Here is a 14,515-nt window from a genome sequence, read left to right as displayed (position 1 = left end):
GATACTCGGCATTTCCATTTTCAGGTGGTGTGTGGCTCTACAGATTAGACCTCTGACCCAGGGGTGGCCAATCTTATCCAGAAAGTGCTGCTGTGTATGCAGGTTTTTGCTGCAACTCCCTAATTTGATTACTAATTAGAGGACTGATTGGCTGAAGAGTCCTCACACCTGGGTTTGAACAGCTGACCCACAGGTTATCACAAAAACCCGCATACACACTGGCCCATTGTGGATAAGATAGGCCACCCCTGCTCTATCCGGAAGGTTGCTGGGTCTGATCCCATGGCTGGAAGAGTAATCATATCACCATCGGGCCCTTAACCCCAACTGGGGGGGGGGAGATGTTCAACAAAGCAGGATTTCTCAGTTAGCTGGGTTGCCTTAAGCTTGAAGTCATAATTGTCCAATAGGAATTCTCCTTACCTAAACTCTTATTGGACAATCATCATTTCTAGCTTAAGTTAACCCAGCTAACTTCGAAACTTTGTAGAACCCCCTCCTGCTCCAGAGATGCCAGATAAATGGGTCACGCTTTGCTGAAGGGACATGTGATGACTGAATATTATTTTTCGCTTGACAATGAAGGCATTCTTCTTAGCAGAAAACATGTTAGATGAGTGAACTTCTGAAAAACCATCCATATTTCCATGAGCTCACTAGGTACTAAAATATGACATTTGGCAATGACAACTAGTAATTATTTGCTAAGTTACAATAGTCATTAAGTAGAGTCACCAAGGGGACACGTCAGCCCGCTGGTGTATGAGGGACTCACCACATTGTAAAGGCCAATGCACCAACGCTCAAACAGGATCTGACCCGAGAAGCCATTGACGAAGGCAAACCAGATCTGGGGGGGAGAAAGCGATTTGGACGTGAGTAGGGAGCTGGAACGACAGGAGCATCAGCACTATCATACAGGAGCGCCTGTTTTCCTTCACTGATGGCTTGTGATGGGGGGGGGGGCGATGATAATCAGGCACATTAGCACCCGGACCTTCACTCGGTCACGATTAGCTCATCCTCCTGAGGCACAAGCAAACCGCCAAGCCTTCTCTTTATGTGACAACACATATGTCAGGAGGGCGCAGTGAGAGGCAGCCGGCACAGTGCACAGACGCGTCACTTCCAGCTTTCCTGAACAATGTCGATCCCGGTTAACAGGGGAGGGAGGGGGAGTGACAGACTTGACATCCTTTCTGATAAACTTCAGAAAGCACCACGTGGCACCACAAATATTACTTAGAATGATATGCGAAGAAAGACATCCATGAGAAGCTAAAAGATACTGATGATGTGCAGGTCAACCTAACCTTCCATAAAAGCAGAGTCTGAGTGGATTGGACAGGACAGTGCTACATGATGACACAGAAAATACGGTTGTAGAAGACTTCTGATCCATGCCGTAACATCGTCTACGAGTCGACTCGAGGATTAGAACACATGATTCATCAAACAGCCTGTCTCGCTCTAGACTTCCTTGGCTCGACTCTATGACTGTTCAAATGCACAAACTGTGAGCAATGAGGTATCGCACTCCGCTTCGGGGAACGTCGTGGATCAGAGCCCTCTGGATCGTCCACACCGAAAAAAGTGCAATAGCTTTGATGAAAGGACAGCAAAATGAGCTGCCACATTTAAACCATATGCAATGGGATTTTTGTTAGCATGCTACACCAAGGTTAATAATATTATCTGTGTAGAAATTCAGCCATCTTGTAAACATGACACAATAGTGTGTGTGGATGTCTATATGTATATCAGACCAAATGATACCATGTGTGTGTGTGTGTGTGTGTGTGTGTGTGTGTGTGTGTGTGTGTGTGTGTGTGTGTGTGTGTGTGTGTGTGTGTGTGTGTGTGTGTGTATCTATATGTCTGTGGATTCTGTATATATTACATTGTGGAGCCCAAATGAAATACCAAATGTCCCCACAATGTGAAACAAACCTGTTGTTTTGACCTTGTGGCAGGGAAATGTGGTTTGGTTTGCAATGACCCCCCCCCATCTAAGATTTATTATTGCTAGAGGACTGGAGAGATGTGAGAAACTCCTTTTACAGTCCTTAAATGTCACACTCTGATGTTACACTGGTTTTTCATCGTATATTAAAAACCACCACTACTAAAAACTAAATGAATATCACCGAAAAGGTATATTGTTCCTAAAATCAGTGTTGGGCCATGAAATATGCTACAGGGAATAGGCTTCAGCCCAAAGTGCACGAGCACCAGGACATTTTAAAAGGCAAGAGGAGTGGCTGGAATTCAAGTTTGGCCAAATGAGTGATATTTCAGAGGGTCCCGGAATCATCTTTAGCTACACTGGTTCTTGCAGCAGTAAAGCGGTAAAGTTTCCACTTGTCGGCATATTTACACCAGGTCCATGTTTGATACATCATCCTTTCTTGGACCTTTCAGGTGCTTTGTGGTAAAATGCAGCTGTATGCAGTTTAATAAAGGACTTCAGTCTTCCTCTCTGTTCATGTTTCTTTATGTTGGCCGTTTTTAAAATTGCTCTGCTAATTAAAAGCAGCTGAGTTTGTCGTGTTATGTTCATTCGGACCGGAGTAAGACCTATTAGGACAAGGCCAGAGTGCTATTATTGAAACAAGTGGCAAAGGTGTTTATTTACCCAAAGGGTTTTACCATTGGCTATCTCCTCCCCTGCAAAACCTTGTTTCCACCCACCTCTACCTGAACAGCCAATAAATTCCAAACATTTTGGGGCATGACTTTAGTGTCATATTTTGCTGTGCAAAAAGAGGCCACTGGGGGCATGATGCAAAGAGAGGCATCACAGCAATGCAAATATTGACACAGAAAGCATTCTGGCTGTAGAAAGCAAATGAAACAAAGCGGAATCCTAGACATTTCAGCCATTTTTAAGACCACAAAAAGAGGACATGTCTGGAGAAAAAGAGGACGCATGGTGAGCCTGAACAGTAGTGGCTATAATCACAAAACAGCCTGATGTGTGAAACCACAGAAAAGCAGGCAACACTTGGTAATCACGCAGTCCAAGATGGTTACTTCTCTGATTTAACTGGAATGTCAAGCCCTGAGACACTACAGCCTAGTGTAGCTTAGCTGTACAGCCCGATCTGAGAGGAGGGCTTTGCTCTCCAGAAACACATTAGGAGCAACAGAGCATGAGTGCTTTTGAGTGGCTATTCTGTTCTAACTTCTTGAAGTCCACATGATTACAGGCAGTATGGAGCATTCAAAGATTAGCTGGATTACCGCCCAACATGTCATTAAGGCCTTTACTTAACAATAGGGCAGCGTTCTGTGAGGGGTTTCAGCCAATAGTACTTGTCAAACCCATGAAGATGTAGATAGCATGCATGGAGGGGAGAACAGCTGGCAGTCGTGTTGAACTTCTAAAGCTGCCACCTGTTTGAAGAGTTGAGACTTGCGTAAAGGCTTCAGGGGGGTCAGGGGTTACGGCTGATTTCTAATCAGCGGAGAAACTAAATAAGCAAGGAAAAATTCACACAAGAGGATACAAAGACTTCAAAAGCTTACATGTTTATGTCTGCTGGCTTGACGTTTGGCATCCAGTTATGCAACTACTCCTCTGATATTTCTAGGATTTGTGTGTGTGTGTGTGTGTGTGTGCGAGCGGGTTTACCTATCCTTATGGGGACATAATGTCCCCATAACGTGATAAATATCCGTTTTTTTTTTTTTTTAACTCTATTTTATAAAAATCGGTGACTGCTATGAAAAAACTAAAAATGCAAAAACTCTTGTATTTTGTTAGGTTAATTATGGTTAGGGCTGGGTAGGGGTTAAGGTTGTCATAGTTAGCGTTAACATTTTTCCCATTGAAATGAATGAGTGGTCCCCATAAGGATATGTATACCCTACATGTGCGTGCATGTGTGTGTGTCTTCCTTAGTCTCTGCAGAGCTGCTGAAAGGTTACACTGGCAACGGTTCTCTTCTGTTGTCTGCTGCAGAGAGCTCAGTGTAGCATTTGACCCAGATGAAGATATTTCAAAAAGCAGAGGCCCATCTGCTTCTTTAATACCCAGGTCTGTTAAATCACCTCATTGTTCATTCTAGTAAAATGGAACAATGAAGAAAAAATTACTCCCACTCCTAGAATATGCATTCTGTTATTAACAGCAACTAGATAAGCTTCAGGCATTTAATTTCAGAAAAATTAGTCAAGGTTTTCCTGACACAACTCTACACCCAGTGTTCCGCTTCCAGTCTAATTGGTGAATTCTCTTCAGCCGCTTTACCACCTTAGCTACTGTGTGGTGAGGGGACTGGTGCAGAATGGCTGCCATCTTATCGTCCAGGTGGGTTCTACACAGAGGTGCTGACTGAAGAGGCTCCCCATTGGTTCTGCAAAGCGCTTTGTGTGTCTTGAAACGCGCTTCATCAAGGTTCAAGGTTACTTTATTTGTCACATGCACAGATGTACAGGTACAACATGCAGTGAAATGAAATTTGTCCCGATCATAAATGTAACATTGGTAAGCAGGCTCCATAACTTCCCTTCGACCCCCCAGAAGCACACATAGTCCACTTGTTGAGGGTTCAGGTCCCATTTAAAAGCTTTTAAACCCCCATTAAAGAATGAGGGTAATTACATATCACTAATTAGGATTAGAGTGTCAGATTGTGGCGCTTGAGCCGGGTGCTCATGGATGTCCTACCTCGATGATGTAGAGGACGATGTTCTTGTAGAAGCAGTACAGGATACACTTGGCAACCCGATTGTAGTTCCAGGCCCCATGAACTAGAAGAAGATTCTTCAGGTACTTGAACTATAAAGCAGGAAGAGTAAGGGGTGGGTGGGGGTGGGGGGGGGGTCAAAGGAATCCGAAAGAATAAAGTTACTTTGCATGAGATAATCATATCAAAACAGAGCAAAAGCATGGATTCAGATAAGCAAATACCCTTGCTAACTTTAAAGGGAAATATTGAATAAAAGATATCACTCCCCAACTTCAATGGATGAACTGCCTGGGTCTTGAGCTAATTAATACATTATGACAACGATACCAGGAATTCCAGCAACTCTTAAGGAGAGATAAGCAGTGCCCGGAACAGGAGGGTGTCGTATTGCTGATACAGGCCTAACCAAAAAAGTCAAAGTACAGAAACAAGATATATTTTAATAACCTTGTACATGCTTCTTAAACTGAAATAATGTTCTAAAACCAAATGCAAAATGAGTTTTAGGTGGAAACATATTGAAATTCATCACATATGAAAGGTTCAAATGGATACAAGGTGTTTGTGAAGGCTATTGGTATAATAACATCACAGAACAAATCCTTCCCACCGATAAAAAGGTTTTTTGTCCCAAACAAAATGCTTGAAGTGAAAATTCACTAAAATGTTACATGAGGATCCATTTATATTGGCTTTCCGCATTAAGCTGTACACAGAAAGTCCAGCGAATGTGAAATCATTTTAAGAAACAAAAAGAATAAAGAAAGTGAAGAAAATAACTAGGTTTTTAAGACTTAGGAGGTGATTTAGTGTACCCTAGGATGGTTTAAAGATGATGGCAAAATCAATCTGCTGGTGCTCGCTCCCTTCCCAGATAACATTTTCTCTTGCTCACACATGAAGTTCTGTCCCTCGTTTGATGCTGATCCAGGGGGGAGCTGCTAACGGCAGCCCTTCAGCCAACACCCATACTATACATCTGCTGGGCCTCTGGGAAATCGGGGGGGATGGGCCTTCCTTGGGCTACTGTCTGCTAGCCCAGGAGAGGCCTCAAGCTACCAGTACCTTCAATACTGGCACAGATGCGTCAATAAGGCTCGGTACAAGGTGGCCACACAGAGGAGAGTAAATAGGATGATTTATTGTGGAGCAGCTGCAATGAAGATTCACTGCACAGGCCTGGTTCTTCACTAAGCTAGAAGCGTAACTGTTCATTGAGTTGGATGGAATTTTGGGATGAATCCTACTGGGGTCTATGACTTGGCTGAGGAGGAAATCAGTGTGGGCTGACCCAGGGGGCCCCTGCTGCGGGCCAGTGAAATGAATACACTCTGCAATGGAGGGAAAGAGCTTCAAGTCGCTTAGGATCAGGCTAATATGGGGAACTGATTTGGTGAGGAGAAGCCCACTGAGATAAGCCACTGCATGAGGTAAGCGACGGGGGTGTGGAAGGTCCTGCAAAGGGCCGAATGAACCACTCGGAGGTTACGGAGAACAGCGAGGGACAGAACCCAATGCCGCAGTCTCGGGGAAGCACACACTCAAATCACTTATCCGTGGGCTCAAGGAAAGTCTTAATGGAGCCCAGAAAAACAGACATTACATGCAAAAGCACTTTAAGATTCCCACAAACTTCAGTCAGCAGCACCGATGAGAAGAATGTAAGGAATTAGTTAAGTCTGAATGCAAACTGACGTAAGTATGCACGCAAAATTACGGCAATTGCATTTAATAAATGTTAAATGCCTTGAAGCCAGCTAAAAGTTTTGTCCATATTTTAACGATTTGCATAGATTTAGCAGAATCAGGCCCATTCAGGAATCCCTGATAGATGGAAGGATCAAATCACCGCCTGCTGTCAGAGTGCTCTGGTCCTACAGCTCCACGGAATGTGCTGCTATAATAACACACAAGTGGGCAGTTATCGAGCTGCACCAGCTGCCGCATATGGAGGGGATCCCTCGCTGCCCACCTGAGCGATGGAGTAATCAGAGGAGTTAGCTGCCTGCAGGCCCTCGTTGCCCGAGATTCCCACGCCCACGTGGGCCGTCTGTATCATGCCCACGTCGTTGGCACCATCCCCGATGGCCAGCGTTATCACCCGCACCTGCTTCTTCACCATCTCCACCACCTCAGACTTCTGAAGCGGCGACACCCTGTGGGGGAGAAGTGTAAAAGCAGGCTGTTATAGATCAGAAACAAAGTAACTTAACAGAAACACCATCCTGGAGGGAGGTATTAGTATCAATATGCTCATGTCTTCATATTTGAGGTCATGACAATGAGCCGATATGGCTATGGTACCAGGTAATGACGTATCTATATCATTAACGAGCAAAATCAATGGAGTAATATATGTGATGTGGAGGCGCTTCGGAGTTAACAATGAAATCCTAAGCACTGCAGACTGCAGACTGCAAACTGCGCTGTCCTAAAATATCAAGAGGTACCAAATCAGGCTCATATAATGCTATTAATGTAATTAAGCATCTAAAAACTAAACATAAGAAAGGATATGATGAAATTTCCACCAGAAGCAACACCCCTGCAACAACCAAATGTGCAGCAAATACGAGTATGCAGAAAGTGTCAAACGATAAACCATGTGCAGTGAACATAACAGAAGCTCTTACCCGGTATCAGTCAGGCACAATGTGGAAATGGTGGCACGTGGAGAGCGTAATTCTTTCTGAATGTTGGCACGCGGAGAGCGTAATTCTTTCTGAATGTTGGTACGCGGAGAGCGTAATACTTTCTGAATGTTGGTACGCGGAGAGCGTAATACTTTCTGAATGTTGGTACGCGGAGAGCGTAATTCTTTCTGAATGTTGGTACGCGGAGAGCGCAATTGTTTCTGGATGTTGGTACGCGGAGAGCGTAATTCTTTCTGGATGTTGGTACGCGGAAAGTGTAATTCTTTCTGGATGTTGGTACGCGGAGAGTGTAATACTTTCTGGATGTTGGTACGCGGAGAGCGTAACACTTTCTGAATGTTGATACGCGGAGAGCGTAATACTTTCTGGATGTTGGTACGCGGAGAGCGTAATACTTTCTGGATGTTGGTACGCGGAGAGCGTAATTCTTTCTGGATGTTGGTACGCGGAGAGCGTAATTCTTTCTGAATGTTGGCACGCGGAGAGCGTAATTCTTTCTGAGGCGGTACGTGGAGAGCGTAATACCTTCTGAGGTGGTATGCAGTATAGAGGTATAGAGGCTTTGGAGGTTTTTGAGTGACATGTTTTTAAATTGTAAGTAACCAATCCTTTGTTTCCCACAAAGACTAAAAATGATGATGTATGTGTGTGTGTGTATGTATGTGTGTGTGTGTGTGTGTGTGTGTGCATGCGCATGTGGTACAGAAGACATCAGATTCATCCAAAAGACAGAAAGATGATGACAGCAGAATGATGTTGCCTGTCAGGCCTCTAATGTTTATATAGCCATTGAGGAAGATTACACAACATCGGCGATTATTCTGCAGTATCAATATGGAAGGTTTATCATAAATCAAACACGGTAGGCTGGAAATCCACCTCTGTCCAGGAAACGTGTTTTGATGGGTCAGACTGGACAGCGTCCAGAGCAAAAGGCAGTGGGGGGGGTATGTTTCATTATGGTGATGAGAATTGTGTCTTACTCTGGGGTGGGGGGGATTTGTAATTTGGTCACATGTGACCACCCTGGAGTCCTGGGGATCGCTGGGGCACCTCAGACTTGTCAGCACCAATCAGAATCTCGGGGGGCGTCTGGCTCTCGCCACGCTGCTGAGGCGCTCCGTGCCGTAACCGAGAAGCGGAGGCACTGAATGGGCGCATTTATCTGCTAGTAATGCGAAATGGGACCAGAACATATAATGCATGAAATGAATGGGGGAAGGGAACTTAACCAGACTGCCATTCTGAACCTGATTACAAGGCAAACATAAGATACATGTAGGTCTGGGTAGGTCAGGCCAGGCGTGTTCAGCCCTGATCCAGAAGCTGATTGGCCCCTGAAGTGCCCCCTCCTCGCCACTCACCCATTCAAATGATATGATTGGTTAATGATTCTGTATGAATTATGGCCCCTCTTATGCCTCCCCACCTCCTAGAAAAATCCTAGAATTGCCCCTGAGATCACCTGCAGCAGATGACCGCCTTGCAGGACAGCGCCAGGTCCAGGAAGTACTGGCGCACCCCGAAGGTCAGCGCGTACTTCAAGGTCTTGCCGTCGATGATGAGGGCGAAGTCGTTCTCCTTGCGCAGGGCGTCTCCCAGCATGCTGCAGTGGCGGCTCAGGGCCTCCCTGGTGCCCTGCGGCCGGGCGGGAAGCATGTGGGGGGGGGGAGCAAGTCTTATACTCTACAGTACTGCAGTGACAATAATACTATGCAAAAGCACAGGGAAGGGAAAAACATTCTCCTTGAAAATCACTTCAGTCAGTAGAATTTCAAGCCTCTGCAGAGCAGTGCTTAGAGTTTCACACTTTTTCCTCAAAGGAGCACAAAACAGCATGTTATTCACTGGATCTGTGCAGTTCCTGTACAACACACACATACAGTGCTCACAGAAAGTCTTGGGATGCTTTATTAATTCTGGAAAAATGCTGCTAATTTATTGCTTTTACATCTTCCACAAAGATTTTTTCTTTTTATTCTGTTTTTGTCATTTTGCTATTAATTGCAATTATAGTCACTGGCTCCCAAAAGGATACTAAACACAAATGTTTGGTGTTTTATGTTGTTGCAAATGTGTTACTAATTAAAAAGCACCCAATGAGACTGCCTCCAGGCTCATCCCTGCGACGGACCAGCACCTCATCCTGGACGCCCTCTGCTTTATTCCCTACCTTCCCTGGATGGCATCCAGGCTCATCCCTGCAACGAACCGGCACCTCATCCTGGACGCCCTCTGCTTTATTCCCTACACTTCCTGAATGGCATCCAGGCTCATCCCTGTAACGGACCGGCACCTCATCCTGGACGCCCTCTGCTTTATTCCCTACCTTCCCTGGATGGCATCCAGGCTCATCCCTGCAACGAACCGGCACCTCATCCTGGACGCCCTCTGCTTTATTCCCTACACTTCCTGAATGGCATCCAGGCTCATCCCTGTAACGGACCGGCACCTCATCCTGGACGCCCTCTGCTTTATTCCCTACACTTCCTGAATGGCATCCAGGCTCATCCCTGCAACGGACCGGCATCTCATCCTGGACACCCTCTGCTTTATTCCCTACACTTCCTGAATGGCATCCAGGCTCATCCCTGTAACGGACCGGCACCTCATCCTGGACGCCCTCTGCTTTACTCCCTACACTTCCTGGATGGCATCCAGGCTCATGCCTGTAACGGACCGGCACCTCATCCTGGACGCCCTCTGTTTTACTCCCTACACTTCCTGGATGGCATCCAGGCTCATGCCTGTAACGGACCGGCACCTCATCCTGGACGCCCTCTGCTTTACTCCCTACACTTCCTGAATGGCATCCAGGCTCATCCCTGTAACGGACCGGCACCTCATCCTGGACGCCCTCTGCTTTATTCCCTACACTTCCTGGATGGCATCCAGGCTCATGCCTGCAACGAACCGGCACCTCATCCTGGACGCCCTCTGCTTTACTCCCTACACTTCCTGGATGGCATCCAGGCTCATGCCTGTAACGGACCGGCACCTCATCCTGGACGCCCTCTGCTTTACTCCCTACACTTCCTGGATGGCATCCAGGCTCATGCCTGTAACGGACCGGCACCTCATCCTGGACGCCCTCTGCTTTACTCCCTACACTTCCTGAATGGCATCCAGGCTCATCCCTGTAACGGACCGGCACCTCATCCTGGACGCCCTCTGCTTTATTCCCTACACTTCCTGGATGGCATCCAGGCTCATCCCTGCAACGATCCGGCACCTCATCCTGGACGCCCTCTGCTTTATTCCCTACCTTCCCTGGATGGCATCCAGGCTCATCCCTGCAACGAACCGGCACCTCATCCTGGAAGCCCTCTGCTTTATTCCCTACACTTCCTGAATGGCATCCAGGCTCATCCCTGTAACGGACCGGCACCTCATCCTGGACGCCCTCTGCTTTATTCCCTACACTTCCTGAATGGCATCCAGGCTCATCCCTGCAACGATCCGGCACCTCATCCTGGACGCCCTCTGCTTTATTCCCTACCTTCCCTGGATGGCATCCAGACTCATCCCTGCAACGAACCGGCACCTCATTCTGAATGCCCTCTGCTTTATTCCCTACACTTCCTGGATGGCATCCAGGCTCATCTCTGCGACGGACTGGAACCTCATCCTGGACGCCCTTCTGCTTTATTCCCTACACTTCCTGGATGGCATCCAGGCTCATCTCTGCGACGGACTGGAACCTCATCCTGGACGCCCTTCTGCTTTACTCCCTACATTTCCTGGATGGCATCCAGGCTCAACCCTACAACGGACTGGCACCTCATCCTGGACGCCCTCTGCTTTATTCCCTACCTTCCCTCGATGGCATCCAGGCTTATTGGAGTCCTATATTGGATAAGCAATTACAGAGGATTGATGGATAAATCACTGACATTTCAAATGATTATGCGCTGGTCCTCATTACTGATCTGTCTGTAAAACAAATGCTGAATATCAATACTGCGTGTTTAAAATAACAGCTTAGATTTTCTATTCCTCAGTACTATTTGATCAAAGATGACTTTTTCAGCACCAATGTGAGTGTGTGGCTTTAATTTAATTCCTTTTCTCCCAGCTGAAGCGGCGCTGGCAGGAAGCTGAAAGGCTTCAGTGGAAAACCTGGAATACATCCACCTCCTGATTAATAGGGGAAGATTTTAATCAGCGATGACTCATTTTGAAGAAATATTGTATCATAAATTTCTACAAGATAGCAATATTTGTATGAATGATCGATGGGTTGGGCCCCATGATTTGGACAAAATAGCACCCCATACAGCTGCATACACACACACACACACACACAATCAGAAATGTGTCATCTGAAAATGACATTACTTTAAGACTACATTGTCACTCACTCAGTCATTCACTCACTCTTGGATAATGGCCAACAGATATACTGTTTTTGTCGACCACAAGAAGGCAACAATCAGTTCAGGTTATGAGTTAAAAACTTCTGTCATTCAAGTCCTACTTTCACCACCTGTACTTTCTGTCTTCATAAGCACTTCAATCTAAAGCATCACTATATTTCACTTCCAAGCAGCAGAAATGGTTACTAGTAGATCAAAGTTAGAAGAATGGCACAAGAAAAACACATAATTCTACTTAAGGTCACAGAATATCTGCAGATCACAAGCAGCTCCCATGAGTGAGCTGTCAGTATCGTTCCTGATCCGGATTAGAGGATACTCCCCTACTGAATGCCACAGAGAAGACCGACACAGTCGTTTAATGTTACAGACGCGTGGGTTTACAAGGAAACGGGACCTCTTCGACTTGTAGACAAAAACATTCCAGTTGAGGCAGTGAGGGGACACTCCGATCAAAATGACATTCGGGCCACTCGAATGACAACTGCATTTCAGCTAACCCCTTTCTGTTTCCAATTTTCTGAGTAGCTTAAAGAAAGATGGAGAGAAAGGCCATGTTCCACTTCTATATGGGAAGCTCCCATTTCTGTAATTCAAGGCTGAGCACACATACACACACACACATTCGTATGTTTGTGGGGTCTCTCCATTCATTTCTAAGGGGAAAACTCTAATAGTGGCAATGACACCCTAACCCTACCCAGCCCTCACCTAAACCAAAAGTAGCCTAAGAAAATGCACCACTTTTGGCATTTTTAGTTTTTTGATTGCAGTCACAGATTTCTATAAAATTGAGCTTCCTTTTGCACTGATCGAAACTGTGGTCCCCACAAGGTCAAAATAACAAGTCTTTTGGACATTTGGGCCCCACAATGTAATACGTACATGACCCACACACACACACACAAACCAAAGAAATAAAGACTGAAAAAATAAAGAAAACAGCTTGCCTAAGCAAGCTCAATAAACCGCAAAAAGCTTTGTAAAAAAAAAAAAAGAAATCTGTGTCTGTTGTGCCCAGACTGTGCTTCATGTCCACTGTAAGGACAGGCGTCTTTGTTCTTGTGCTATTTGCTTAAACCGAAACCGCCTGGCTGGATCTCAGTGCTGTCTGACATAACGCAGGTGTCTGACGGCAAACATGGGAGAAGGGAGCTGTAAACGCCAGCCAATGAGAGCCCTGCCTGTGTGCTCCAACACCTGCACAATATCAAATGGCTAAAAAATAATAATACTAATAATTAGAAAAACTAAGGCAGACATTCGTCACAATGTAGCTCAAAAATCAGAGCATTGTGCTAACAATGCGAGCGTTGAGGATGCACATCCTAGAGAGCACGCTTTAAAATTGCAATTGTTCCCTCTAATGTAAATCGCTCAAGATAAAAGTGTCATATAAATGCAAACAATACAAAGGGCCAATCAGCAACTACTTCATTGGACAAACAAACCACCCAGAATGCCAGAGTAAAATAAACATGACTGAGAGCCTATTTGAAATACAGCTTTCATATTCATTCATTCATCCAGGACTCATTTGCAAAGAAGCAATGAGAAGCGGGTGTAACTTTCAGAGCAAAGCACTGGCTTTTGATGTAGATGCAGACGCACCAGGGTCCCTCACCTTCCCACCGGTGTGGCTGCGTGTTAAAGGCTGCCGAGGTCAGATACGAGTCCCGGCTACTATTTCAGGGAAATGGGGTCTGGAGACTGAAACCCATCTTCTAACACAACAGCACCCTCCACTTTCCCTGCCAGAAGGAAGAACATTCCGGGGCCTTGAGTCGCACACCACGAGAGGATGGGAAATTTGCCAACACCTGCCGCAGACCCAGCTTGGCCTGGTTTCCCCAGAAGTTTTTGGATTGAGCAGTGAATAGGGTCGCTTCAAGATATTAATCAACAAGTACCACCCCCCCCCCCCAAAAAAAAAAAACACTAATCACCATTAATAATAGAATTTCAGATATAAAGATTAAGACCAGATTGTTGCTTATATGATTGCATGGCTTCAGAAGGTAGAAGGAGGTGTTTAGAAAGACATTTTAGAAACTTCCAGAAAATCACAAATTAATAACTGCTGAGCATATATGGGGTATTAACTCCTGAAGGAGAAGGGGAAGCGAAGCAGAAACCAAAGGGGTGGCGTGGCCTAGGTAAGGTGAACAACAGCCATCAAAGGGGTGGCGTGGCCTAGGTAAGGTGAACGACAGCTATCAAAGGGGATAACAACAATATTATTATAGTTAAATGTATTAATGGCTTATTATTAATATTAAATTAATAAGAAATCTTTGTTTTTAAATGTATTTTATTATTTAATAATTACTGTTACTGTCTATAAGGCACCCAATGCCGCCCCCCACCCCCCCCCACCCCCCACACACACACACACACAAACACACAGACAAGTTGGTCTTCCTATCTAAATGGGGACCGTCCATTCATTTCTATGGGAAAAACCCTAATCCCAATCACGACATCCTTAACTCCTACCCATCCCTGACCTTAACCATAAGTAACAACCCAAATACAGTGGTACCTCAAAACTCGAATTTAATCCGTTCAGAACTCCGGATCAAATCCTAAAAGGTTCGAGTTGTGATCAAATTTTCCGCATAAGAAATAATGAAAAACCAATTAATTGGTTCCCGGCCCAAAAATTATTATTATTTTTTTTTTTTTTTTAGCATTTAAACACAAAATGAACCGAATAAAACAAGACGACCATATACTGTACTAAACACATCTAAGCACATTTATCAAAACAGTAATTTGTAAAGTAAGAAAAT

At 45.3% G+C, this 14,515-nt stretch overlaps 1 protein-coding gene across 2 annotated transcripts in view; it reads right to left on the bottom strand.

Moving 5' to 3' along the window:
• LOC111833176 (phospholipid-transporting ATPase IA) overlaps positions 1 to 14,515 on the bottom strand; it is a 127,624-nt gene that overhangs the window by 20,612 nt on the left and 92,497 nt on the right. For both annotated transcript variants that reach the window (XM_023791154.2, XM_023791155.2), the window contains 4 exons: positions 8,813 to 8,985; positions 6,666 to 6,849; positions 4,672 to 4,782; positions 776 to 850 (listed from right to left, as the gene is read on the bottom strand). In XM_023791154.2, coding sequence (XP_023646922.1) covers positions 776 to 850; positions 4,672 to 4,782; positions 6,666 to 6,849; positions 8,813 to 8,985 — 543 coding nt within the window. The remainder of the gene's footprint in view (positions 1 to 775; positions 851 to 4,671; positions 4,783 to 6,665; positions 6,850 to 8,812; positions 8,986 to 14,515) is intronic.

The sequence above is a fragment of the Paramormyrops kingsleyae genome, chromosome 25 (assembly GCF_048594095.1).
Source record: "Paramormyrops kingsleyae isolate MSU_618 chromosome 25, PKINGS_0.4, whole genome shotgun sequence".
Taxonomy (NCBI): Eukaryota; Metazoa; Chordata; class Actinopteri; order Osteoglossiformes; family Mormyridae; genus Paramormyrops; species Paramormyrops kingsleyae.
This window is presented reverse-complemented; position numbering and strand designations above follow the sequence as displayed.